Genomic DNA, 25,085 nt, shown 5'->3' with positions numbered 1-25,085 from the left:
AGTATTCTCCAATAATCTTGTTGGCTTCTTCAAGAGAAATTCATCAGACTGATGTAAGAGTAGCATATAGATTACCAAATTAAAGCTTGCTTGAGCACAGATGATAATAAATTATAGTGCAACCGAATTGGTTAATTAGTGAACCCATACAATATAATAAAGGATTTGGAAACAATAAAAAGACAAAACAAGGGTAAGACTGCCAACCCATCTTCAAAAGTGAGAAAATGATCCTCTTACTCATCTTTAGGTAGGCAGGTTATATGCTGTCAGAATAAATAATGCTTCTGCAAGCTAAACAGCTTAGAAATGTTTTCCCCTGATGTTGTATTGATATCCTATATAAAAGAAATGAAGTGCATTTTTTGTGAAAGATCATTTGGATTTCTTGCTAGTAGAAAGGTTAATCTTTACTGCTGTTTACGCTGCTTAAATGTTTTGAATGGAATGCAAATAGAAGGACAGCAGCTAAATAGTTGATACACAATCCTTTTCAGTCAGTTTGACAAAAGATGTGTGATTTGTATGATGACTACCAAATGCCAAATTATACATAACATTGAATTGCCATATCACTTTGCTACATTGATTTTGCTAGTCCCCATTTCTGAACCGGACACCTGTTTTCCAACCAATGGGCCGACTTGCAACCAATAGAGCTGCATTAACTCCAAATCATTTTTCCTGCTACTGTCATTCTAATCCGAGATATTAGATACAGTCATATATAAAGAGATTATCTTCTGTTGATAAAGCTTTTTTTCAAGGGTAAACAAAGAACAAATGAGATAGATATAAGCTCAGCCCTCTGGCTTTTGCATTGAGAATCGTTTTTAAAAGTAGGTAACACTTGATACCCACTTTGCTGCCCTGGGCTCCTTTGGAAGAAGGGTGGGATATAAATCCAATAAATAAATAAACACACACACTTTTAGCTATACAATCTGACATTATAACAGATAAGTTAAACCATAACATAAGTAGTAACAAGAGGTAGCATGGGAAGAAACTTGACTAGGATATTTTACATAACAATTTGTTGGGCCATCTATTGATGGCTGCAATAATCTCAGTGGCAAGATTTTGGTATTTTGCTGTAAAATATTAGGACTGTGGAATGTTGTAGTTCAAACAAGAGGGTTTGTACAACTTAATTTTTCTTTATGTGAATGCATTATATGTTTGTATCTCGCTTTTCCTCCCAGGAGCCCATGGATTGTGAAGGGTGGGATAGTATGGAATAAATAATAACAATGATAACAATAATAGTAATGCAGAGATATTTTAGTTTCAGATTGAAGTAAAGAATTCACTTTTATCTTCTGTACCATATGATTGGATTAAAGTTAGCAGGTATGTAAAGATAATGTAACTTGCAATATGATTACCATTAATTTTATTTACGTTAATGATGAAGATGATTTGCATGAAAGCACCTTAAAGTTCTGAATGGTGGGGTTGGATGAATGTTTTTAAATACACCTTTGCAAACTCTAAATCAGTATCTAATACTCTTAGGTACAGTAATCAGTCTTGGCATCAGCACATGGCAAAGGGGGCATTTCCAGGTTTCTACACATGCCAGTACAGCCCACTAGGCATGTTGCTTTACCTGGCCCTATGGACACAGAGGTCCCCAGCAGCGGCCAGTCACCACTTCAAGCTGACTCCTTGGTTTGCCTGACGGTGGTCAGTTCACTTGCCACTGTGAGTCAGCCTCATTCCTGCTTGCCTGCTTGCTTACTTGGTGGCAGCAGCCCATTGCAGGATCACCACCATCAGGAAAATTTCTTCTCTGTCCAGAAAGCACTGCATCACAGGGAAGTGGTGAGACAGTTGCCAGCCTCCTGCCATGCTCGCTTTGCAGGCTTGTGGACCAGTCAGCACTATAGTGGAGTATTGCCATGAGGAAGGTTGTAAGATGCAGTAGCCATGGGGAGTCTGTTAAGGACCGCTCAAAAGCTGTAGTCAGGCCTAACAGTAATGTCAGAGCTGCTTGAAGATCCTAGCTCACGGAGGATCACGCTAGCCAGCGATCATTAAGTAAAAGTCTTTATTGAATTACAGTTTCCATTCTCACGCTGCTGCGCGCAACTCTACGTCTAGTAGCTAGTTCGGCGAAGCTCCGTCTGAGTCTCCGCCCCGTGTGCACCAACTTAATATCCTAGCCTTGCTCCACCTTTTCCGCCTGACTGTCCTCCTCTGGGTCCCTCTACCCCCCGGGGCTTCTTCCTTCCGGGATTCTTCTGACGCTGACCCGGACCCTCCTGCCTCCTTGCGCCGGGCTTTAGGACCTGGTTCCCTTTCGGGGCTGCTTACTGCGCCGCCTTCCTCTGCATTTGAACTTGGCGCGCGCGCCCAACCTTCCACTTTCCTCTTAACCGTTTCTTCGCTCCCCGATGGAGGTGTGGCCACTCCTGACTCATGCCCTCCCTCCTGTGGTGAGCTGCCAGCGCTTCCCCCCTGGCTCCCTTCCTCTTCCCTGCTTCCTGGCGGTGACGCTGGTCCCGATTTCCAGCTGCTCCCCCCTGAGTCCCCTCTGGCTCTATCTTCCTGGGGTGCCCCCCTAGACTCCCCCCTTGCCCTGGCCACTGGTGCTCCTTTCTGTGAATCCTCTGATTCACTGGAAAGACTAGGAGATCTCGGGTCGTCGTCATCACTCATCTTTTCTTCTGCCTCCTCCCCTTCGCTCTCTGTTTCCTCCCTTGCCCGTGCCTCTGCTCCTAAACCCCTGACAAGTAATATATCTGTAGGTGCAGGAATTCCATGTATGTCTGCAGTACTTTACTCAGTCACATAATGTAGTCAGATTCCTTACTAAATTCAGGGCTATTTTCCCATCAAAAGAATCTGACATATATTTGGACAGCTGTGTTCTCATCATTTATATATAATCTTAGTTAATACGTTTTTCTACTTTCATGGAGCTTCCATTTATAATGTGTGGATGTTCATAATGTAACATAAAGTTTGAGGTAGATAAACTGATTTCCTTCTTCCTTTTATTTTTTTATACTGAGAATGCAGTCCTGTCATCTGTTATGTGCAGGTACATCCCATAGACTTCAGTGTGACTTTGCTCACACTAATTCACAGCGAGGAATTAAAATCTTTTATTACTACTTAAATATTTTCCCTTTAAAAATAGTATGTACATCTCATAGCAAGTTAAACTTTGTAAGCTGAAATGGATAAGATAAATATTATAACATACATGATATCTAGTCATCCAGCTGGTAATTTAATCTAGGACTGAATTAAAGCCTGAGGTATTTCACCCAGTCAAAGCATCCTCTGGAATTATATTCTTGAAATGTTATGCTAGATCACAAGGGCTCTGTTTACTAATTGTCATCGGACTTCTTTGCTTAATCAGGGTTACCAAAGAAGGGAAGGAATATGTATTTTACACAGAAAGCAGTAGAAGCCTATTTCTGAATAAATTTGATTTCTCTAAAGGTCTCTTAGCATAGAATTGATTGATTATTTTGATTCAAAAAAATAAAATTGAATCTAGGAGCATGTGCTCATATCAAAAGCTCATCAAAATGATAAGAGTACTGTAATGGTTCTAGGGGTTGCTCGTGCGTAAGCTTGTCCCAACCTCTGGCTGGCTTGCCTGAGTGAACCTTTCCTGTCCGGGCAGCCACTCGCCCGTGACTGACTGTCTCAATCGCTGGCAGAATCCGTCAGTGGGCGTTTCTTAAACTTCTTCCAGCAAAGAAGCTCTTTGACGCCAAGTCTCCTCCTACTCTCCCTGCGCGGAAGCCTTCTGCGCAAGGAGGGCGTAGGCAGCGGAGGACAGCTGGTCCCCGGCAAGGAGTCATGGAACCGCCTCGCCGATTCCCCCATCTGCCCCCCTTCTCCACTGGAGCTATGCTGATTCCCTTCCCCAGAAGACGGGTTGCCTCTCCCACTCCCGGGACGCTCTCTGGGAGCTTGCTCTCTCCCTTGGACACTGATGGCAGTTCCCTGACAAGTACCAATCAAGAAACTATCATGAAAAACAAAAGGTTCTTGATCCATGTGCTTACATGCATTGGGCAATCTTCCCGTTTTGTTTCAGTGTCTTGTGTTTGCTGGTTTTGTGTTTCAGAAGCATATATGTAAGTGTAAGCAGATATAAAGAACTCTTTCAGAAGGAGCCTGGTGAATTGTCTGGGAACACCAAATGCTGTAATATTAGTGAAGATAAACAAGTGTAGTCTGGATGAGAAACTGCTGCCCATGTAAGAGCAGGATATACATGTCACAATCAAAGAATGGGGGCAGGGAGGGAGTTGTCTCAGGTTCATAACATGCCACCAATGTGAATATCTGCATTGAGTATATTCAAGGCCTGGGTGCCTTGTCACAAGAAATAGGAAATCACTAGTAACTTTCTGTGTCTGTCAGTTAGATTTCAGTGCTGTAGAAAGACAGCTCAGTTGGTTAGAGTGTGGTGCTGATAAGATCAAGGTGGCAGGTCCGATCCCCGTATGGGGCAGCTGCACATTCCTACACTGCAGGGGGTTGGACTAGATGATCCTCAGGGTCTCTTCCAACTCTAGAATTCTATTCTAAGATTCTATGTTGTGTGTTCTGTGACATGTCGACTTTCAAGGACACAGATTGGAGCATTTTTTCTGGGGGGGGGGGAATGAGTAGGAACTCTCCCCCCCCCCGATTCAAAATATAACAATATAATACATAAGAACAGTTTTTAGTGGTAGCATAATTATTATTTTTCTCAAATAGAACTGCAACTTGGATTAGAGAGTCTGTGGAAATAAAAGTAAATGCAAGCTATCTAGATTGCAGCGAGAGACACTATCTTTGGCCTAAAAACAGGTAGATAAAGGTTTAAGTTGTTAGTTTAGAAATACCTGAGATGTCTGAAAGGCCTCACTAAACATTACATACAGATCTGTGCAACTGAACTGGGACAGCAGCTCCTTTTTCATTTTGTTTTTGAAAGAGTTTTGAAAAAGCAACAAGAAATAGAGAAATAGTTGAAGAATGATTATCCTTTCTCTTTTAGGAAGTATTGAAACATATGCAGCACTTACTTTCTTAGCAAAACTAAGCTTGTTTAACTCCTTTTACAACATAAAATGTATATTTTATAGTTTATTTAGAATATGAAATTGTAGTATTTGTACAATTAAGAGGCCATAAAATTACTGAGTCACACTTCAGGGAAAGCCTTCTGAAGCAAAAATGTTTTCAATGGTTGCCTAAATATCAAGAGACTAGGCAGTTGTCTAAATTCAGGTGATAACTGATTACAGAGGACTGGAGCTGGAACAGTAAAAGCCCAGTTTCTAATACATGCTAAATTCACCTCTGGGGAGCATATGGTACTCTCAGCAGTGCCCAATCTGAGGACCCAAGGCTACGTTTACTTGGGCTTACACACAACAGAACTTGGAATTACTTCCATGTACAAATGTGAAGATTTTTTTTTGGGGGGGGGGGGGTTTACTGTTTTTTCAAGGACTTAAAAAAATGACAACCACCCAACTGAAAACTTGAAAATTTTGGTGATCACTGAAAAAGCTCTAATCAAATATTTGGTCATTCTAAATATTGTAGAATGAATTAAATGCTTTTAAGAAGCTCTTATGTAAGAGATTCTACATAGGGCTAAACCAGGTAGGTAAACAAAATGGACCAATGCTACATCTTTGTCTTGCTTACTTATCAAACCTTTATTAGGCATTGTGCAAATAAAACCATAAAAGAGGAAATAACATATAAAAGCCTTGAAATATATATAAAAGGCAGCAGTTGGCTACATACATATATATATATATATACATATAAAATCAGTGGTTTTCGTTGTTAACCTGCTCCTTGGAGGACTGCTACCAAAAACTCGGCTACCCCTGCCGTTACCCTTTGGTCGACGTCGGATAGGCAGAATCCCACACATTCACCTTGCTGGGGTTCCAGACCACCCAAAAGAGGGGACAGCACGCGTTGACGTGGGATACTGTACAATGGGCAATGAAAGAGAATATGCTCTACAGTGTCCGGGACATTCATAGAACATCTGCAGAATCTCTTGTTTCTAGGAATGTTTTGATATCTTCCCCTGACAAATGCTGAGGGAAAAACATTCAAACGGGCCAGCATAAAAGCCCTACGTTGGGCTGGGATTATTAATTTAGTGACGTAATTGGCTCTGCTATCTAAGATATTTAAATCATAGAATATGGGGGAGCAAATTTTGTTTACAGCTGCCATAATATTTTGTCTCTCGACATCCTTTAGTCTAGTTAGGATATTATGGAAAATGTATTGCTCATTAGAATTGTACAGGGGCTCCAGCTCGATGCCTAAAGATTCAATCTTTTTTTCGAGGTACTGATACCATCTTGATTTATAGGAGTCTTTGAGCAAATCAGCGAGCAGACTTGATGGAGGGCAGCGAAAATGGCAGCGTAACCAGTACTTTATTGAGGTGGACCATGCCCAATATTCCATTGTGTGTATGCCTATTTCTGCACACATTGTTTCATATTTGATCACAGCTGGGAGTCCAAGAATACGTCTCAGAAAGCTGGAGTGAATCTTTTTTAAATCACTGTTATATGCTTGGACCCATAGCGGGATTCCATAGAATATCTGGGATTGCACTTTTGTTTGAAATATCTGATTGGCCGCAGGAATAAATTGATTACCTTTCTGATAATAAAAACGGGCAACTGCTGATGAGGTACACTTTGCCTGTTTTATGGCATTTGTGCGATGATTTGCCCACCCTAAATTGCTCTGGAATAAGATTCCCAGATACCTATAGATTTTCACTTGTTGGATTTCTTGCCCTCTTATTTTCCATTTCTCTAATTTCCAACCATTCGAGAAGACCAAAATTTTTGTCTTCTCATAATTTATAGAGAGTTTGTTACATTCGCAGTAAAGGATCAGAGAAGATATAAGACGTTTCAGACCCAAGCTCGTTAATGATAGTAGGACAGCATCGTCTGCGTATAATAAGAGAGGAACTGGTTTCTGATTAAGTTTAGGGGCATGTGATTCTATTTTTTGGAGGTGATCTGGCAAGTCTGATAAAAATAAATTAAATAGAAAGGGAGCGAGAATACACCCTTGTTTTACCCCTTTCGAGTTTGGGATGTCTGATGAAAGGTGACCTTTGGTGTTAAGTTTGACTTGACAGGTATTGGAAGAGTATAGATTTTGTATTAGAATCAATAAGCGCTGATCAATTTTTAATTCTGCGAGTTTCCTCCACAGCTTTGGGCGGTCAATTGAGTCGAATGCACCACGAAAGTCTACAAAAGCAGCATATATCTTAGATTGCCTTTGGGATCTATATTTTTCAACCAAATGCATAAGTATAAGGCAGTGGTCTAATGTAGAGCAACCTTTGGAGAAACCTATTTGTTCTTTCCCTGGTAAATTTAGATTTTTCATCCAGGTAAGAAGTTTAGATAAAAGGTGCTTAGCGTAGATTTTCCCTGTCACTGATAATAGGCTTATCGGTCTGTAATTCCTTGGTTCTTTTGGGTCGCCATTTTTAAAGATTGGGATAATTATTGATCTTAACCATATCTCAGGTATGATCCCATATTTATCTATGAGAGTAAACAATTGAGCTAAGGGTTCTGGCCACCAATCTATATAGGTCTTGAATAATTCTATTGGTAGACCGTCTGGCCCAGGCGATTTCCCCGATTTGAAATTTTTAACTATCTCTCTAATTTCCTCTTCTTCTACCCTTGGCCACTCCTGGAGTTTATTGATTTTATTTTTAGTGGTCTCATTTCCTTTGAGTTCACTGTGTAGATTGTTAAATACAGATGTGAAGTATTGGGACCATTTGGATTCTGGAATTGGTGGTAGAGTTAGTTGGTTTTCGGCTTTCAATCCTCCGTACACCAGGTTCCAGAACGCTTTGTTGTTTTTACTCTGAATTGAGTCGAGTAATTGTAGCCATTTTTGGGTTGCATATTTCTGTTTCTTTTCGGCCAGAATGTAATGGTATTGTCTTTTTTCATCAAGATAAGAGGGCTCTAGTTTAGCGCGATTATTTTTAAATGTTTGGCGCAGCTTTCTTTTTAGCTGGAAACATTCATCATCAAACCAAGGGCTAGCGCTATGTTTAAGTACCCAAACTTTAGGTGGAGTACTAAGCTCTACGAACATTTGGAAGATTTCATTATAAATTTTCGGAATATCACTGTAGGGATTAGTGGTCTTTAAGTTGGATAATACTTGTTTTCTCAGGTTGGCTGTAAGTTTTTGCCCCACTGCTGCACTCATTTCCTGGGACCATTTTAATTGGGTCATTTGTTTGTGTTGAGAAGGTTCTATGATATTGTACTTGGTTATTTTGGTTTCGTCCTTTAAGTTAATAGACAACAATAATGGCTGATGGTCGCTTTCAGTACGCGTTCCAATTTTGAGGTCCATGATTGAATTTATAATATTATAAGGGACAAGAATATAGTCGATGACACTGCATCCTCGGGGGGAGAAGTATGTAAACTCCCCGCTTCTATCGCCTTTTGTTGAACCGTTCACAATCTGCAAATTAAAGTTGTTACATAATTCAAGTAGGCGTAAGCCTTCGTTGTTTACAACCCTATCTCTGGAGAATCGTCCTATTTTCAGGGCATGTGCGATATCATTATCAGTATTCCAATTTAGTTTGCTACATAGTTGTTCATTGTTGGTTCCCACTCTGACATTAAAATCACCTGCTATTATCAGTGAGGCATTTGGGTATTTATCGGTCAAATTTTCTATATAAAAGGTTAGTTGTGACCAATTTTCACTGCTGCTGTTGTTTTTGGTTGGGGGGATATAGACATTTACAAGTAGCAAAGTATCGTCTTTTTGGGTTAAAAGTAGAGCTTGTGCAAGTGGTAAGCATTTTTCTAGCTGCTTGATTTCAAACCCTAAGTTGTCTTTGATCATGCAACAGAACCCTGCTTTCGGCCGGCCCTTCGTGTTTGTTTTCACTGCGGGTTTCGTATAGGAGGTGAATCCATTGATTTTAATATCTCTAGTTGACCATGTTTCTTGTAGAAGTATTAATTCAAAATCTTTAAGGAAGTTCATTAGGTCTGGGTCTCCGTCTTTGTTTCCCCACCCTGCAATATTCCAGGACAGCAAGCGTAGGATCCGTTTTTGAGTTGATGGCTGGTTGACAGCATTTAGTCATTCTAGTTCTGTTATTGAGTCCAGCGAGGGATTTTGTCTTGTGCAGATACAGCCATTTGTCGCTGCTTTCGGCGGGGAACATAATGGTGGGTCTTTTAGATTCTTTTTTAAAGTGCGGGAAATTAAAATTTCCTCCCTTTCTTGGTTTTCTTCCTTAACTATTCCTTGTTCCTGAGAAATTTCTGTGGTTGGTAGACTGTTGTGGACAGTAGGACTGTTTTCAGTCTCTAGTTCCATTTCTTTGGCCTCATTTGATGTTGGGCTCAGTGAATCAGGTCTGTTGGAGGTCATCTTTTGTTCGGCAATGTTAGAGTCCTTTGTAGTACTTAAATAAGGGGTACCTATTTCGTTTAGAGCTAGTATTTGATATCTCAGCCAGGAATTTGTGGTCTCATTGCTGGAGTTTTTCCTTGCCATTTCATATTCTAAAGGAGGCTGGATTTGAAGGTCTGCATCTATACATTTGAAAGTTCCATTAGTAGCTCTCTTTTTGACTATGCATTTAGGGGAGAGGGCTGGTAAGTGTAAAGTTTGATTGTGTATTGTTTCTACTGCATTTTGTTGCCCTTGTTGGTGAATTTCGGTCAATCTGGCCTGTAGTTTCGTCAATTTACTGAGTATGTTTATTTGTTCTTTGTCTGGTAGCTTGGTAAAGTTACTCAGCAGATCTACTTCTTCTGGGACTGTCCAGTCTATTGTATCAAGGGCGAGGCTGTTATTTGATGCTACAGTCGCTTGGTTTGAGAGCTTGGATTTTTCTTGTGTGATTTCCCGGGTAGCTGGCTGCGGTTTCTCCCATCTACTGGGTTCTTCCACGGGAGTAGGGCAGATGTCGGCTTCTGGTAGAATGGCCTTATTCATCTTGTTCTGTCTTTTAGATGCAATCAATGGTCTGAGTGATATATCTTCAAAGTGTCGACGCGGAATAATTCCTTTCTGGGCTAAATAAGCCTTTACCCTTAGGATTTTGGTTGGAATTCTATGACTACCAAATTTTAGTAGTACTTTTTTGGAATGTCCATCGTTAGTGAGCCTCTTGACTGCTTTTAGGTCGATGCTTCCACCCTCAAGGCCTAGGAGCAGATTTAGATGGTGTCTGGCCCAGAAGGATGACTCCCAGTAAGGTAGGGGCCCTCTATATGGAAAAATGTGGAGAACAATCTCACATGGCCTCAGTATCAGGTTGACTGAGTGAGGGGGGCTTCCTCTGGTTTTTGGCTGGTTTAGAGGTATAAATTTGTATTTGTTCTGTTTGTCTCCAGGGCTTATTAAGGATGGCAAAAAGGGAGTGAGTTGCCTCCTTTCATCTGGGTTATCCAGCTTCTTGGAGATGTTTTGTAATTGTTCAAAGATTTTTTGAACTGTTTGAGCAGTCATTAGGCAGCATTCCTCCAGCAGCTCCACCTTTCTATCAATTAGCACTTGTGCCTCGATTATGGGAGTAGTAGCCTTGTCCTCATTTACTCCTAGGGATATCTCTTCAACTGTCTTTCCATGTAAAGAGTTGAGGAAGGTTTTGGGAGGAGATATGTGCTGTTTTTGAGGTAGCAGGTAATTATCTAGATTACTCTGTTTGAAACCGGAGGGCTCTGCGTCAGTTTCTGTATCAGGACATCTGAGTCTTTTGGCTCTTCTCATTGCTAGATTCTTCTTAAATCAATGAGATCAGACTTCTAAACGGAGTGATAGAGTGTTAAAGTTCTCAGGTCGCAATCTCATTCAATTCTCATTCAGTCCTGGCTGGGCTGCTGCGAGGAGTTTAAAACTGGGTCCAATTAGAGCACTCCTTTGAAGTATCCCCCCCCCTTCTTCTCAGTTTGTTAAAACAACTGAGATGTTTGGGGGTCCACGAAGTTAGAGGTGGTGGGAGAAATTTGTGGTTTTGTAAATTTATAGTTTTTAGGGTTAAAAGCCCATTAGAGGTCCTTAAAGATCCTTGGGATAAGTTTGTCACGAGGAGTCAACGAGAAACTGGGAGGGAGTGCCTTAATGCCCGGGAGGGAATGTCTGAGAGCCTTCGTTAAAACTTCATTAACTTCACTAAATCCCGGCACCGAGGAGGATAAGATAAGATGTTCAAAAGCCCAGCGAAGTAGCGAAAGGAAATAAAATCCAAAAGAAGGAGGAGAGCCGGCAACAAAGGCATTTAGTTAAAAAATTCTTTGAGCTCCGATAAGAGCGTCTTACCTCGGCGCCATCTTGGGGGGATTTGTCTTGCATCTCTCTCCATGCAGCCTTCAATACCCATTCCTCTTCATTTCTTTTTATCCTGCTTTCCTGAAAACTGTTAATGTAAAGTTACAGTGCTGTGTAGATTTAGTTGCCAGTACATTGTGTTCACAATAGGTAATTGTGACTGCTTCTCATGTTGCATTTTGACTATACGAAGGGAACCTCCATGAAGTAAAAGTATGTTTTTTGTTGTTTGATGCACAATGGTATGTTTACTGCAAGTAAAGTATTTGAGCAGATATGAGCAGCAGCTGCTTTGTCAAAAACATTTCCACTTCAGGTAGTATGGATCTCTCTCTCTTTCTTTACCTCTGTGCAGAAAAAAATTAATTTGTGTACTGGTCCTAAAAAAAGAACTGGTCTGATTTTTGCATATTGCTACATAACTGATTGCTTAGTAACCTTGATTTCCTATTTGGTTTTCTCTTATAGCACAAAAGCAGTCAGCCGCTTCCACACTCCTTTTATTGTAGAAAATTACAGGCATTTGAATCAGCTACGTGAGCAGCTAGTCCTTGACTGCAGTGCTGAATGGCTACGCTTTTTAGAGTGAGTTTACAAATTCAGTTTTTTCTATTGAAATAAGATTATAAAGTAGGTTACAAAATATAACTATAAAGCTTACAATTCGTATTATTATTATTATTGAAGCGTCTGATGTGTAGTTTGCCTTGCTGATAGGCTTACCTGAACTTCGAAAGGTGGTTATATTTAAAATAGAGGCAGTACTTTAGAACTGCCACGACCCGTTTGAGTACTTCTATCACATTTTACAGTTTTTATAAAGTAAGTAAAGGGTAGCCTAATTGGTCATAGGAACACCAGAAGCTGCCTTATAAGTCAGACCAGGCTTCCCCAACCTCGGCCTTCCTGATGTTTTTGGCCTACAACTCCCATGATCCCTAGCTAGCAGGACCAGTGGTCAGGGATGATGGGAACTGTAGTCTCAAAACATCTGGAGGGCTGAGGTTGAGGAAGCCTGAGTCAGACCGTTGGTTCATCTAGCCTAGCATTGTCTACATTGACCGACATCACCCCTCTAGAATTTCAGGTAGATGATGGAGTTTGAACCTGGAAACTTCTGTATATGTGAGCTACAGCCCCTCTTGAGATGATCCACCTGAAATAGATGCTAGTGTGTCTCTAGTTATAGCAGTGCACTCTAGTAACCTAAGATAATCAACAGAATTACACCAAAATAGGACTGTCCCTAAGGAGTGCAGGATCCAGAGCAGATTACACTATGTGTACCCCTTAATGTCCTTCCTGTCTCTGCTGTCGTTCCTCTTCATTGTAGTGGGGGATCTCTTCCTCTCCCCAGCTTACTTTTTGCTGGTAGTGGAGAGGATTTGCCACTACTTTAGCAGAGGTGATCTCCCCCTACCCCCTTACATTTTTTTCTCTTGTTGCTGCTGTTGCAGTGGCAGTGCTGGCAAAGCCCTCCACCTCCCCCCTTCCTGCTTTTCCCTAGAAAGGGCAGAGTTGGAGAGCCTTGCCAGGCAGATGGGGGGGGGCAGTGGCGCTGTTGGCCATGGGCACTAACTGTGAAGCCCAGAGCAGTTGTCCCTCTTTGCCTCCTGACGAACAACACAATAGCACAATAGCAAAGTCAAAAGAACTTTCAGTTTAAGAATGTGACATTTCTCTAGTAAAAGACTTTTAGAATGTCATTAGGAAATTAATTATAGTGACAGACTGTCCGCCTCTTTCCACCAATGGCACTGTTGTACCCAGACAACTTCTACAACAGTTGAAGAAAAACAGCAGCTATGCCTCAGGACCATCACTCATGTATTGCTGGCAACACTTAACATATTCTTCCCCCCTAATGGCAGAGAGGAGCTGCCAGAAGAGCTGGGTAACACAGCTCTACCTTAGCACAGAGTGCTGCAGATAAGAGGTAGGTTCTGCTCTTGAACAAAGTCTGCAATGGTACAAAGTCTGTTAGAGAAGAAAGCATGAGGCACTGGTATGGTGGGGTGGTGCCATTCCAACAGCAGTGTTGCTCCTGCTTACCTGGATTGGGCAGGGTGTGTGTGTGTCAAGGCTGCAGCTAAGCCAGGGCAGTGTGGGTGCACTGGCAAGAGTGCAGGATTGGCTCCACTAGTGCACCCACACAGCCCTGACTCAGCCACTGCTTTGCCAGCTATTCCTACTCCTGCTTTCTTGCCTAACAAATGGAAAGTTTAGGCAATCTTTAGTATGTAAGTCTGCAGGCAGGGCCTGTTGTCCCTTTTAGTTTGTGTATAGCATCTACCATCAATCACTTGGCTTGACATGCTACAAAAGAAGAATGTGTCACCTGATATCACTAATGTCTTGCAGTAGTAATTCATAAGAGGAGGGCAAATACTTATTTTAATGCGATAAATTCTTCATCTTTTGGCAGTCCTCATTGCACTGTTAATATACCCTTTCCATATGGTCTAATTTAATTTTGTTTGTCCTTTAAAGAATAGTTCCAACCAGGGTGTTCTCTCTCTCTGTCTCTGCCTGTGTGTGAGTGAGACAGAGACAGACAGACAGACAGACAGACAGACAGACAGACACACACACACACAGAGAGAGAGAGAGAGAGAGAGAGAGAGAGAGAGAGAGAGAGAGAGCTCTTCTTGGTACAGAGTACCAGCACCTTTTTTTCCTGCCCATGGCAGTCATTTTTTGCTGACACCCACTGCACATATATGAGTACCAGCATCTCTTTTTTATTTTAAGTTTTACCCCAAAAAAGTGCTGGTCCAAACCTTTATATAGGAACTTTATATAGCAATATTTTAAAAGACTATCCTGTGCTGACCACTGGTGTTAAATTTACGGCATGTAATGCCTTAAGAGAAAACATTATGAAAATGATCTACAGGTGGTACATGACTCCGGCTAAGTTAGCAAAGATTTATCATTTGCCCAATAACAAATGTTGGAAGTGTAACGAAACGGAGGGAACCTTCTACCACCTTTGGTGGACCTGCCCGAGGATTAAGGCTTTCTGGGAAATGATCTATAATGAAATTAAAAAAGTTCTGAAGAGAACCTTTAATAAAAAGCCAGAAGCCTTTCTCCTGGGTATGGTGGGCCAAATGGTGCCAAAGAAGGATAGGACATTCTTTATGTATGCCACAACAGCAGCAAGAATTCTTCTAGCAAAGTATTGGAAGACACAAGATCTACCCACGTTGGAAGAATGGCAGACGAAGGTGATTGACTATATGGGACTGGCAGAGATGACTGGCAGAATACGAGACCGAGGGAAAGAGGCGGTGGATGAAGACTGGAACAAGTTTAAAGTTTACCTTAAAAATTGTTGTAATTTGGAAAATTAGAGGATCAGGGTTATAAGAGATAAAGAACTACAGTTGTTCTAAATATATTTTGGAAGTTAAATTCACGAAATAGAAATAAGTGTAATACAAAAGGGTTGCTGGTAAATCTTGAAACAAGAATGCAGAAAAGGGGTGGTATGGGGAAGTCATTTTTGTGTTTATTTATGTTTTTGTTTTGTTTTATTCTTTATTTATGGAAAATGAATAAAAATTTATATATAAAAAAAAAGACTATCCTGTGCTGCCACTTAGTTCAACATTTTATTCATATTAATATTTTATTCACGTCTTTCTCCCCCCCCCATTTACCTCTGTATAGTGATTTTAACGACCATTACTACACAATATCTAAAGCTGTGGGTCACCTAGCAACTGTGGACTGTATATTTTCCCTGGCTGAGGTTGCCAAACAAGGAGACTACTGCAGGTAATCACTGTCTAAACAACGGTAGAATATTACGGTTAGCTTTGTTGATTATTTTTTTAACTAGACTACAAAAACGAGTACTGTCAAACGTATGTTTGTCATATTTGAGGACACATAGTGATGCTTCAAAAGATTAGACAGTATAGTTCCTGGGTAGGATGGATTGATTTACATTTCCTGTAGATTTTGGCCTGATTGATTCAGTTTCAAAAAAGCAAGAGTCTGGTTTCAGATGCCTCACCCCAAACTCCATCTAACATGCTGTAACATAATTTTCTTTTCAGACCTGTCATAAAAGATGGAAGGTCAGAGATAATGATAAAAAATGGGAAGCACCCTGTGATTGATGTGTTATTGGGAGAGCAAGAGCAGTATGTTCCAAATGATACACATTTATCAGTAAGTATCAGTATCAGCATTTATCAGTAAGTATCAGTAAATACACATTTATCAGTAAGAGAGCCAGTGTGGTGTAGTGGTTCAGAGTGATAGACTCGTGATTTTGAGAACCAGGTTCGCGTCTCCACTCCTCCACATGCAGCTGCTCAGTGACCTTGGGTTAGTCACACTTCTTTGAAGTCTCTCAGCCCCATTCACCTCACAGAGTGTTTGTTGTGGGGGAGGAAGGGAAAGGAGAATGTTAGCCGCTTTGAGACTCCTTCGGGTAGTGATAAAGCGGGATATCAAATCCAAATTCTTCTTCTTCTTCTTCTTCTTCTTCTTCTTCTTCTTCTTCTTATATCACGACACCATGTTTTTGGTGTGGATTAGCCCCCTAACCCCCCCCCAGTAGACTAAAAAGACACTGAACATGGTTTCTTAATTTCATACTGTGCTTGGACTTTCAAAAAGCTTTTGACAAGGTACCATACGAAAGACTGCCAAGTACGGTAAACTTAACTGTCATGGAATAAGAGTAGGGCCAGGAATTGGTTAAGCAGCAGGAAGCAGAGATTAGGAATAAGTGGGCTACAGGCCGCCCCCTGTTTATGCAGGGGTTATGTTCTGAGACACCACATGTGTTGGTGAAATTGTGTATAATTGAAACCTATTGAAAAAGCAGATAGTGGATAGCTCAATGAATGCCAGTGTGTGGCAGCTATTTCATGCTAGGGATCATTGGTAAAGGAATAGAAATTACAGTAAAACTGCCAGTATCAAAATGCCATTATACAAATCTATGATGTGGCTGCATTTGGAATACTGTGCACAGTTCTCTAGACCATTTACAGTGTGAGAAACTGGAAGTAGCCTGCAGTGATGTGAGAGACAAATGGTATCATGCCCCTACAGTGAGAATCCAACTTAGCATAGAACTGAACCCTTCCTGGGTGGAGGAGAGGAGGAAGTCATTTTTGTCTCAGGTGACAGCTGAGATGTGGGTCGTGCCTGATATTTTTATGCCATATGTATGTCTCTCCCAGTTTGCTATCTTTTGACATTGATTGCCAGAAGACCTATTGGTACTACATTATTATGATTGAACAGCTAATTTTGTGTGGGGTGTCTTTATGTCTTCAATATGTATCTGGGAAGTGTGGAATGGGGATGCCAGGGGTAACTTGACCACAGTTGTTCATGCATTAGACCCTCAAGGTTGGATTACTGCAGTGTGCTCTGGGTGGGTCTATCCTTGACATTGGTCCAGAGGTTGCAGCCCTGGAACTGTTAAATTACCTGCTTCTGAAAAGTATTTTAATGATAGTTTCCCTTTCTCCAGGAAGACGGTCAAAGGGTAATGATAATTACTGGACCTAACATGGGTGGAAAGAGCTCTTACATAAAGCAGGTTGCATTGATCACAGTCATGGCACAAATTGGTTCCTATGTACCAGCTGAGGAAGCAAGAATTGGTATCGTGACTGGTATATTTACCAGGTGAGATGTCAAAGCTTCATGTTTTAAAGATAAGTAATCTTGTAAATTATAATTTCACTTCATAAGAATTTATTTTAAAATATCATTTGTGTGTGCTGATTGGCTCAGTGTATAGCTTTGTTCTTGAAAAGAAGAGCAAGTTTCTAGCGCTCAAGGTCACTGGAAAAGTTTGGAAATATGAAGATGGGTTATGCTTAAAGGCTCAGATTCCACATTGGGCTGTGAATCCTCTACCTACCTAGGGAACACATTTATTTACTTATCATGTCTCCTCCTTTTCATGGCCACATGTTTCTGTCTCCCATTTCCATCTCATCATTTCATCTGTTTTGTGGGATGGTCCTATTTCCTGTGACAGTTACCTTGGGGTAGCTGGAAACTGTCACCAAAGGTTCCTAATGAGCCAGTTCAACACTCAGTTTGATCTTTGAGCCATTTTTAACTCACCAATCAGGAATGGATTTGTGATTATGTGGAAAATCAGCTTGCGGCCAACTTAATTCATTGTTAGAAAGAAATTTAACAGTGACTGCTAAAGTGATGTACTTGGCACAACTGCCAACCTCATCAGATTCCAGGATGTTTTAATTACTTGATATTTCTGTCTGTAATGATCTTAAGGAGTATGCAGGTTTTCTCATGACCAGTGTGCTAAGCAATTCAGACCTGCTTACATAATTCCCTGCTGCATGATGCAGCAATTTGCTTTGAAACTAAGATTTCCTTAAATGCTGTTTGTTATCCGAGTTTCAGTTTATGAAGTTGCTCGTGATTATCACTGAAAATTCATATTAATAATTTAGGGTTATAGCAAGTAATCATTTCCCCCCTTTGTGCTTTGATGTGTCCATTGAGTGTATTTTCTAAGGCTATCTAATCTAAATGTAGAAGTCAATTAAACAATGCTGCCCCTGTTGTACATCATGTAATAGGATCAAAAACATTCTGGCAGCAGTGATATACCTCTTTTGTAACTTTAGCAAAAACGAAGCGTATTTTTATGTCTGATATGTCCAAACAAAAAATCTGAAAGATGTGTTTGGTTTTTTTTTTAATTGTCTGTTGAATTTAAAGTTAGATAATTGTACAAAATACTTTATTCTCTGGAATGTGATTTAGTTGGCTCAGGAGTTATTGAATTGTTTCCAGATAGAATTTGCTCTGTGCAGATGAGTCTCTTATCAACACTTGAAATAAGTAATTAAATTGGATCTCTGCACAATTTGCAATGTGCAACTGTATTGCTGCATGTGTAAGAGTGGGGAGAGATGAAAAATTATAATAATTTGGGTGACAAGGGACCTCATCTGCTACATGTATCACTAATAATTGACTAGAGACCTGGAAGAACAACCATAATCTAGGAAAACATACAATATTTTGGAGTAAATTAATACTAGAAAATACCTTTTTTACTTCTTTGGAATTAACTGAAAGAAAAACTATGAAGTACTAACAAATTCGTTGTCGTTGAGTAGCATACTAACTGAAGACATGCCTGGAATTTGCTGGGGATTGACTTCTAGTGCCTTGTGGTGGTGGCAAATTGGTTTTGTCTTAGCAGCAGTGAACTAACACATACATCATTCCTGCAGTACCTTTGCCAGCAAAGTTATTTTCAAGTGCCCAATTATTATTTTTTAATGCTTTTAAACACAGAGCAAGTAATAAGAGTATATTAGCGGATGGCTTAATAGTTTATTTTTTACATTTTTGATGAGGATTAAATGTATTTATTCTAAGTAATATTGTACCTCGGTGCTATGTACAATAGATGCCAAAAGCAAGTTCATTTCTTATCTAATGGTTTTTGTGTATCATTTGGACCACTTATCACTGTTGGACCAGAGTAGAATTGTTATTTATCATGGACAAAAGAGATTTGTTTTTACAGCTGCTCCTGAAAATAGCTAAAAGATAAAGGCCACTTCTGCTAAGGAAGTCCTGGGGAAAAACTTTCCATGAGTGTAATTAGTTTAACAAAGGCTTAGGGTGCAACACATACGGCAGTATACATCTGCATTGTTGTCTAGATGTTCATGTAGTTTCCAGTGAAGTATCAAGCATAACTAAGTATTTTAAACCTTCAGTACGAAAAGTTTGTCAAAACATATCCTGGCTCAAAAAAGTATTTATTTAACAAAATTTATATGATTGTAAGAAAACATCCAGGCAGTTTGCAAAAATATAAAACAAAATATTAAAATTAATTGCAGGAAGAGAGCATACATCTTGTTTTCTTGCAATAAATATTTGAAGATCATGGGATGATATTCAACTAAGTTTTACTCAGAGTAGACCCATTGAAATTAATAAACACTTTTATATTTTGGAGTTCTTTCTTGTGTACTTCAGTAACCAGATAATATTCTTATGTATAGCAGATACAGCAAAATTACGTAAAAGAAGTTCAGATGATTTTTACTCATCCTTTATGCATTTTTTATTTTAAAAACTGAATAGTGTGTGCTTCCTGGTTTTCTAGTTTGTATTATTTTCTAATAATACTGAAGAATTTTGTTTTATTTTGCAGAATGGGTGCCACAGACAACATATTCAAAGGTCAAAGCACATTTATGGAAGAACTGACAGAAACAGCTGATATAATTACTAAAGCAACTTCCAATTCACTAGTAATTTTGGATGAACTGGGGAGAGGAACTAGCACACATGATGGAATTGCAATTGCTTATGCTACCCTGGAATACTTTATTAGAGATGTAAGTGCATTATCTGTCCCTTTGAATGATCTAAGTCAGAGCTTTTCAAACTGTGTCTCGTGACACGTTAGTGTGAAGTGCAAACGCTCTCCATGATCCCCAGGGGCTGGAAAGGAGTTAGTTTAACCTCTGGTTTGCTAGTAATTCTGAATTACTGTGTTGCGAAATGATTCATGTCTAAAAAGTGTGTCACCAACATTAAAAGTTTGGAAGGATTTAAGTTGTGAAAATGAGTTGTCCCCAGATGATTACAGTGGTACCTCGGGTTACATACGCTTCAGGTTACATACGCTTCAGGTAACAGACTCCGCTAACCCAGAAATAGTGCTTCAGGTTAAGAACTTTGCTTCAAGATGAGAACAGAAATTGTGCTCCGGCAGCAGTAGGAGGCCCCATTAGCGAAAGTGGTGCTTCAGGTTAAGAACAGTTTCAGGTTAAGTACGGACCTCCAGAACGAATTAAATACTTAACCTGAGGTACCACTGTATCTCAGTGCACCTTCCCTTGAAACAGATTCCGTGGAACTGGTCCAGGATACAATTATCAGCAGCAACAAAAGCCACAGAGCGATTGAGAAGGAGCAGGGTTCACACCTTGTCCCATTTTTGATAAAGACCATCTGTCAAGACAACTAAGGCTGATTCAGTCAAATGACTGGGACTGAACCCAGTTGCCTCTTCCCCTCCCTCACCTTCTCTAAATAGGAAGTACCATATTTTTCGCTCTATAGGACACACTTTCCCCCCTCCAAAAATTGAGGGGAAATGTGTGTGCGTCCTATGGAGCGAATGCAGGCTCCTTGGCTTCAGCGATAGCAACGCGAAGCCTCCGAAGCACAGAGGGAGCACTCCCTCCGTGCTCCAAAGGCTTCGCGTTGCTATCGCTGAAGCCTGGAGAGTGAGAGGCGTCGGTGCGCACCGACCCCTCTCGCTCTCCAGGCTTCAGGGATAGCCGCGCAGCCCCTCTGGCAGGGAGAGGCTGCATGTGGCTACCGCTTCTTTAGCCCTGTGCAGCCTCTCCAGGCAGGGAGAGGTTGCATGGGACTAAAGAGGAAGCCAAAACAGCCTGCGGGATCCATCCCGCTGGATGCCTTGGCTTGTTCCGTAGCCGCGCGCAACCCCTCCGGCAGGGAGAGGCTGCACGGGGCTATGGCTTCTTTAGCCCTGCGCAGCGTCAGGTTGCGCGAGGCTAAAGAGGAAGCCAAAAGAGCCAGCAGGATCCATCCCGCTGGCTGCCTTGGCTTGTGCCGGCTGGGAGAGGTTGCGCCTGTACGCTCCTCTTTGGGGCTGGGGGGGAAATAATTTTTTTCCCCTGATTTCTCCCCCCCTAAAAACTAGGTGCGCCCTATGGTCTGGTGCGCCCTATGGAGCGAAAAATACGGTATGCATATTTTAAAGCCTTAATATATTTTATTTTTCTAGGTTGGTTCATTGACACTGTTTGTCACCCATTATCCTCCAGTGTGTGAATTAGAAAGAGCCTACCTGAGACAAGTTGGGAATTACCATATGGCTTTTCTGGTGAATGAAGATGATCGTGAACAAGAAAGGGGTATGATATCAAATTTTCATTCTCTCATATATATATATATGTGTGTGTGTGTGTGTGTGTGTGTGTGTGTGTGTGAATGAATATATATACATTTGGAGCTCAAGGTGGCATACTTCTTACCATTTCATCCTCACCACAACCATATGGGGTTGGTTAAGCTGTGAAACGTCACCCAGCGAATGTGACTAGAATGATTGAAAAGCTAGCGCAGTGTGGTGGTTGACTGGAAGTAAGATTTCCAGGTTATTGAGATGAATAAAATATAAACCATATTGAACTCAATTATGACATCTTCATACAAATGTGTGTTTTTGTTTTTTGTTTTCCTAGGATCTGAAGGTGAAGAAAATCCTGAATTTGTCACTTTCCTTTATCAAATAACAAGGGAAGTTGCCACAAAGAGTTATGGGCTAAACGTTGCTAAACTAGCAGATGTTCCTGATGAAATTCTTAAAAAGGCAGCTCGCAAATCAAAAGAACTAGAGAGATTGGAGAATATGAAAAGGTTAGAGAATGGATTGATTGACATCTTAGTAATAAAACTTTCACATATATCATCTGGGAAAGCCTTTCTGAGCAGCCATAAAAAGTAGATTTAAAAGATTTTCAAGAGGTGCCTAAATGCTTAATTACATTAACGTCATTACAACCTACAGTCTAAGGAGCTAAACATGAATTCTATTAATGAAAAAACTTCTTTTAGGGAACTGTATGTTTTTCTTTAACAATTGTGATGACTGCTCATTATTTATAATGGCCTGATGTAGCAAAAATGACCTGATACAACCAAAACCAGTCACGGCATGGCTCAGGGTCCATGCTAGCCATGTCAACAGAGTGCTAAAGTCATTTTTTCAACCCTTTAGCACATGTCTCAAACAGCTATAGGGGTGTAATATGGAAGTCTCACTTTAAATATAACATTTATATTTTGGATTGAGGATTCAGAAATGTAAGTGAAATACTTCTGGGACTGAGGAGTCTTCCAGATGGGCTCCTGTTCATTAAACAGTGATGTGGTATCACCTCCCTGTAAATGTTTGCAAACAATCAGGGTGTGTGCTCCTAGAAGACTTCTAAAAAGTAATGAAAAATAAATTATTAGTGCATCTTAAAAAAGGTCCAAACAAGTACTGTTCATTACTGCTTTAAAGGGCTAGAACTGGGTTTAACAGAACTGTTAAACACATGCTTCATTTGTTCTTTCATACATTTCAAACACTATTTAAATTTGGTCAATGCTTTCTTGACACCCTAAATAACTTGATAATTTTGGCAATAATTCACTATTAAAAAAAATAAACTGTTTACCATTTGCAAACTTGAAAGGGGAAGAAAATTTAGAATCACAATTTTTATGGCCCTAATGCAGGGGTTGCCATTTGGGTGCTTATGGGCACATATGTGCTCCCGCAAATGGCCTTCCTGATTGGCCACATGGCCCCCTCTTTTTGCTGAAATTAGACTTAAAAGAAGCATTGTTTCTGGCCAGTAGAATGAGTTGCAGTGTGTGCCTGGTTGTGGGTCAACAGCAATTCAGTTTGCAAATGTGTCCATGCATCCAAAAATATTGGCGTCTCTTGCCCCAATTTTTTCAAAAAATTGCTTTTGTCTTCTAAATAACCCCAGGATAGTATATTGCACTTTTTATTGTAGGAATTAGATATTAATTCTAGTAACTTCAGTGTGAAAATTCACACAATAGTAGGAAGTGAGGTTAAAATAAATATTTATCCAGTGTGTGGGATTCCACATTGGCACACATGTATGGGACAGGCTGGATTATGCTTTCACTTTAAGTAATAATACTTTCTGCAGTAAAAAAAATATAGATATGTGTTTTTAACACAGCTTTCATTTCAGTTAGAGTATTCTAGTAGATTCCCCCATGTTCTTTTCTTTCCACACCTCCATTGTGACATCAAATGTAAATGCATTCATAATGCTTTGTCTAGTTAGAAAAATTGGCCTTGCCTTTCTTCATCTAATTCTTCTTTACTGAGATATTTAAATACTAATGAACTGAGCATTTAATGAAGTTCTAACACTGAACTTGGTGTTTGTTTGCTTTTAGAAAAAGGCTGATGACCTTTGTTAAAATATGGAATACTACCGATTCTGGAGAACTGCAAAGATGGAAAAGTATGTGCGAAACAGATAATGATTTCAGCCAACTTTAAAGATTCCTTAAAACCTGCCAATAGAAAATGGGAATAGCATAGAATATTTAAATGAATTTATTATACAAAGCTATATATTCACGCAGTGAAATTTCAAATCATAGGTGTGTATACTGATGAATGGGTGGTTCACATGGACATTTTTTTCATTTCATTCATGCAAACTGTCTCCAGTGATGTGGTTATGTGGAGTAGCATACTATGTGCCAGATAAGTATAAGACATCAGGAGATCCATGATTACAACTCCTGTGGTGGTGGTGGTGGTGGTGGTAGCAGGAACTACAGGGATCAAGAAAGTTGAGGCTTCTCCACCACATTCCCAAATTACTCCTCTAAAGTTAGTATTTGCCCAGTGCAGAGAAACAGACAGGTAACCATATAGTACCTGTATGTTTCTTTCCCATAGGAGAAAAAAGTTTGTCAGGAATTTAGTTTTGGAACCCGCATGTGAGTGGGTGGGTATTAAGCACCATTCTCCCAATGCTGTGGCCAGATTCAGTTTGGGAGGTGCCTGTAGTTGCTTTTCACTTTAAAATGAAATAACAAAAAAAGCATGGGGCATCACTTCATGGGTCTCCTGCCACATTACCTAGAGATGTAAACTAACATAGCTACTGCAGCTGTGAAAATCACTACAGAATGAACCATTTACATGGTGCCTTCTTGACATGATCATGGGCACATAACACGGGCAAAATCATGTAATGTAAAATCTAGCAGAAGTGGGCCCATGTGAAATGGTTCATTGATTTAAATGCAGTTGATACCTTGTAAGCTCCAATTGTTTTTTCAGACTGCTGTCTGGTGGGTTTTTCCACTGAAGATCAAGTATTTTGTTACATTTGCCTGTATTATGTTTCCCAAACTTTATCAACATCATCTCCACACTGTACTTTATTTAAAATACTGAAAAATGCTTTTTATAGTTTGATGATGTTAACTAATTTCAGATGGAAAACATGAAAATCATGTTTATAAATTACAGGAAAACACATTTGTATTAAATAAAATGATGATTTTAAAAGGATACATTGATTTCTATTAATGTTACAATGACTGAATAGTATGATTTAGCAGATGTTGAATAATTTTGTTTACTATCAATTCAGTAATACAGAATAATATTTCATGATGCTTATTTTTTTATTGATGTGAGTAGTTTCTTACTGACATTTGTCCTGACTCATTCCCACAGAATATACTGAAAATATTCAATGTATGTGCTTCTCTATGCTCTTGAAATGCCCATGAAATCTTGATAAAAATAGTATTGCTACTACTGCAGAGGCAATCCCAAACAAAACAAGTACATGTCAGTTTGTCAAGCACTCAGTAAGAATAAATTATCTAACTAACTACTGTATTTGTTAACTTTTGTTAAGTATACAAAATGAAAACGGACACACAGTTGAAAATGCTATAATTCTTTCTGCTTGAAGCTCTTTGATGCTGGTATTGATAAAGCTTAACACTTACTGATGGCATATGATGTTTTGTATGGAGGATATTAGTTTAACATCCTTGGTTATATAGTTTCCAAATTAATGAATTGGCTCCAAAGAATCATTAGTGAAACTTCTGTACATAGAAATCTCTGGCAGTGG

At 39.9% G+C, this 25,085-nt stretch overlaps 1 protein-coding gene across 2 annotated transcripts in view; it reads left to right on the top strand.

Annotated features, from left to right (window-relative positions):
- Positions 1-24,505, top strand: part of MSH3 (mutS homolog 3) — a 63,345-nt gene extending 38,840 nt beyond the window's left edge. For both annotated transcript variants that reach the window (XM_083465188.1, XM_083465187.1), the window contains 9 exons: positions 1,289-1,353; positions 11,836-11,952; positions 15,043-15,150; positions 15,435-15,549; positions 16,871-17,028; positions 19,562-19,748; positions 21,170-21,299; positions 21,630-21,804; positions 23,374-24,505. In XM_083465188.1, the coding sequence (XP_083321314.1) occupies positions 1,289-1,353; positions 11,836-11,952; positions 15,043-15,150; positions 15,435-15,549; positions 16,871-17,028; positions 19,562-19,748; positions 21,170-21,299; positions 21,630-21,804; positions 23,374-23,479 (1,161 nt within the window). In that variant the 3' untranslated portion in view covers positions 23,480-24,505. The remainder of the gene's footprint in view (positions 1-1,288; positions 1,354-11,835; positions 11,953-15,042; positions 15,151-15,434; positions 15,550-16,870; positions 17,029-19,561; positions 19,749-21,169; positions 21,300-21,629; positions 21,805-23,373) is intronic.
- Positions 24,506-25,085: the final 580 nt, after the last annotated feature.

The sequence above is a fragment of the Podarcis liolepis genome (assembly GCF_965112155.1).
Source record: "Podarcis liolepis genome assembly, chromosome: 11".
Classification (NCBI taxonomy): Eukaryota; Metazoa; Chordata; class Lepidosauria; order Squamata; family Lacertidae; genus Podarcis; species Podarcis liolepis.
Note: the sequence above shows the minus strand (reverse complement) of the source record. Positions and strands in the feature narration are given on the sequence as shown.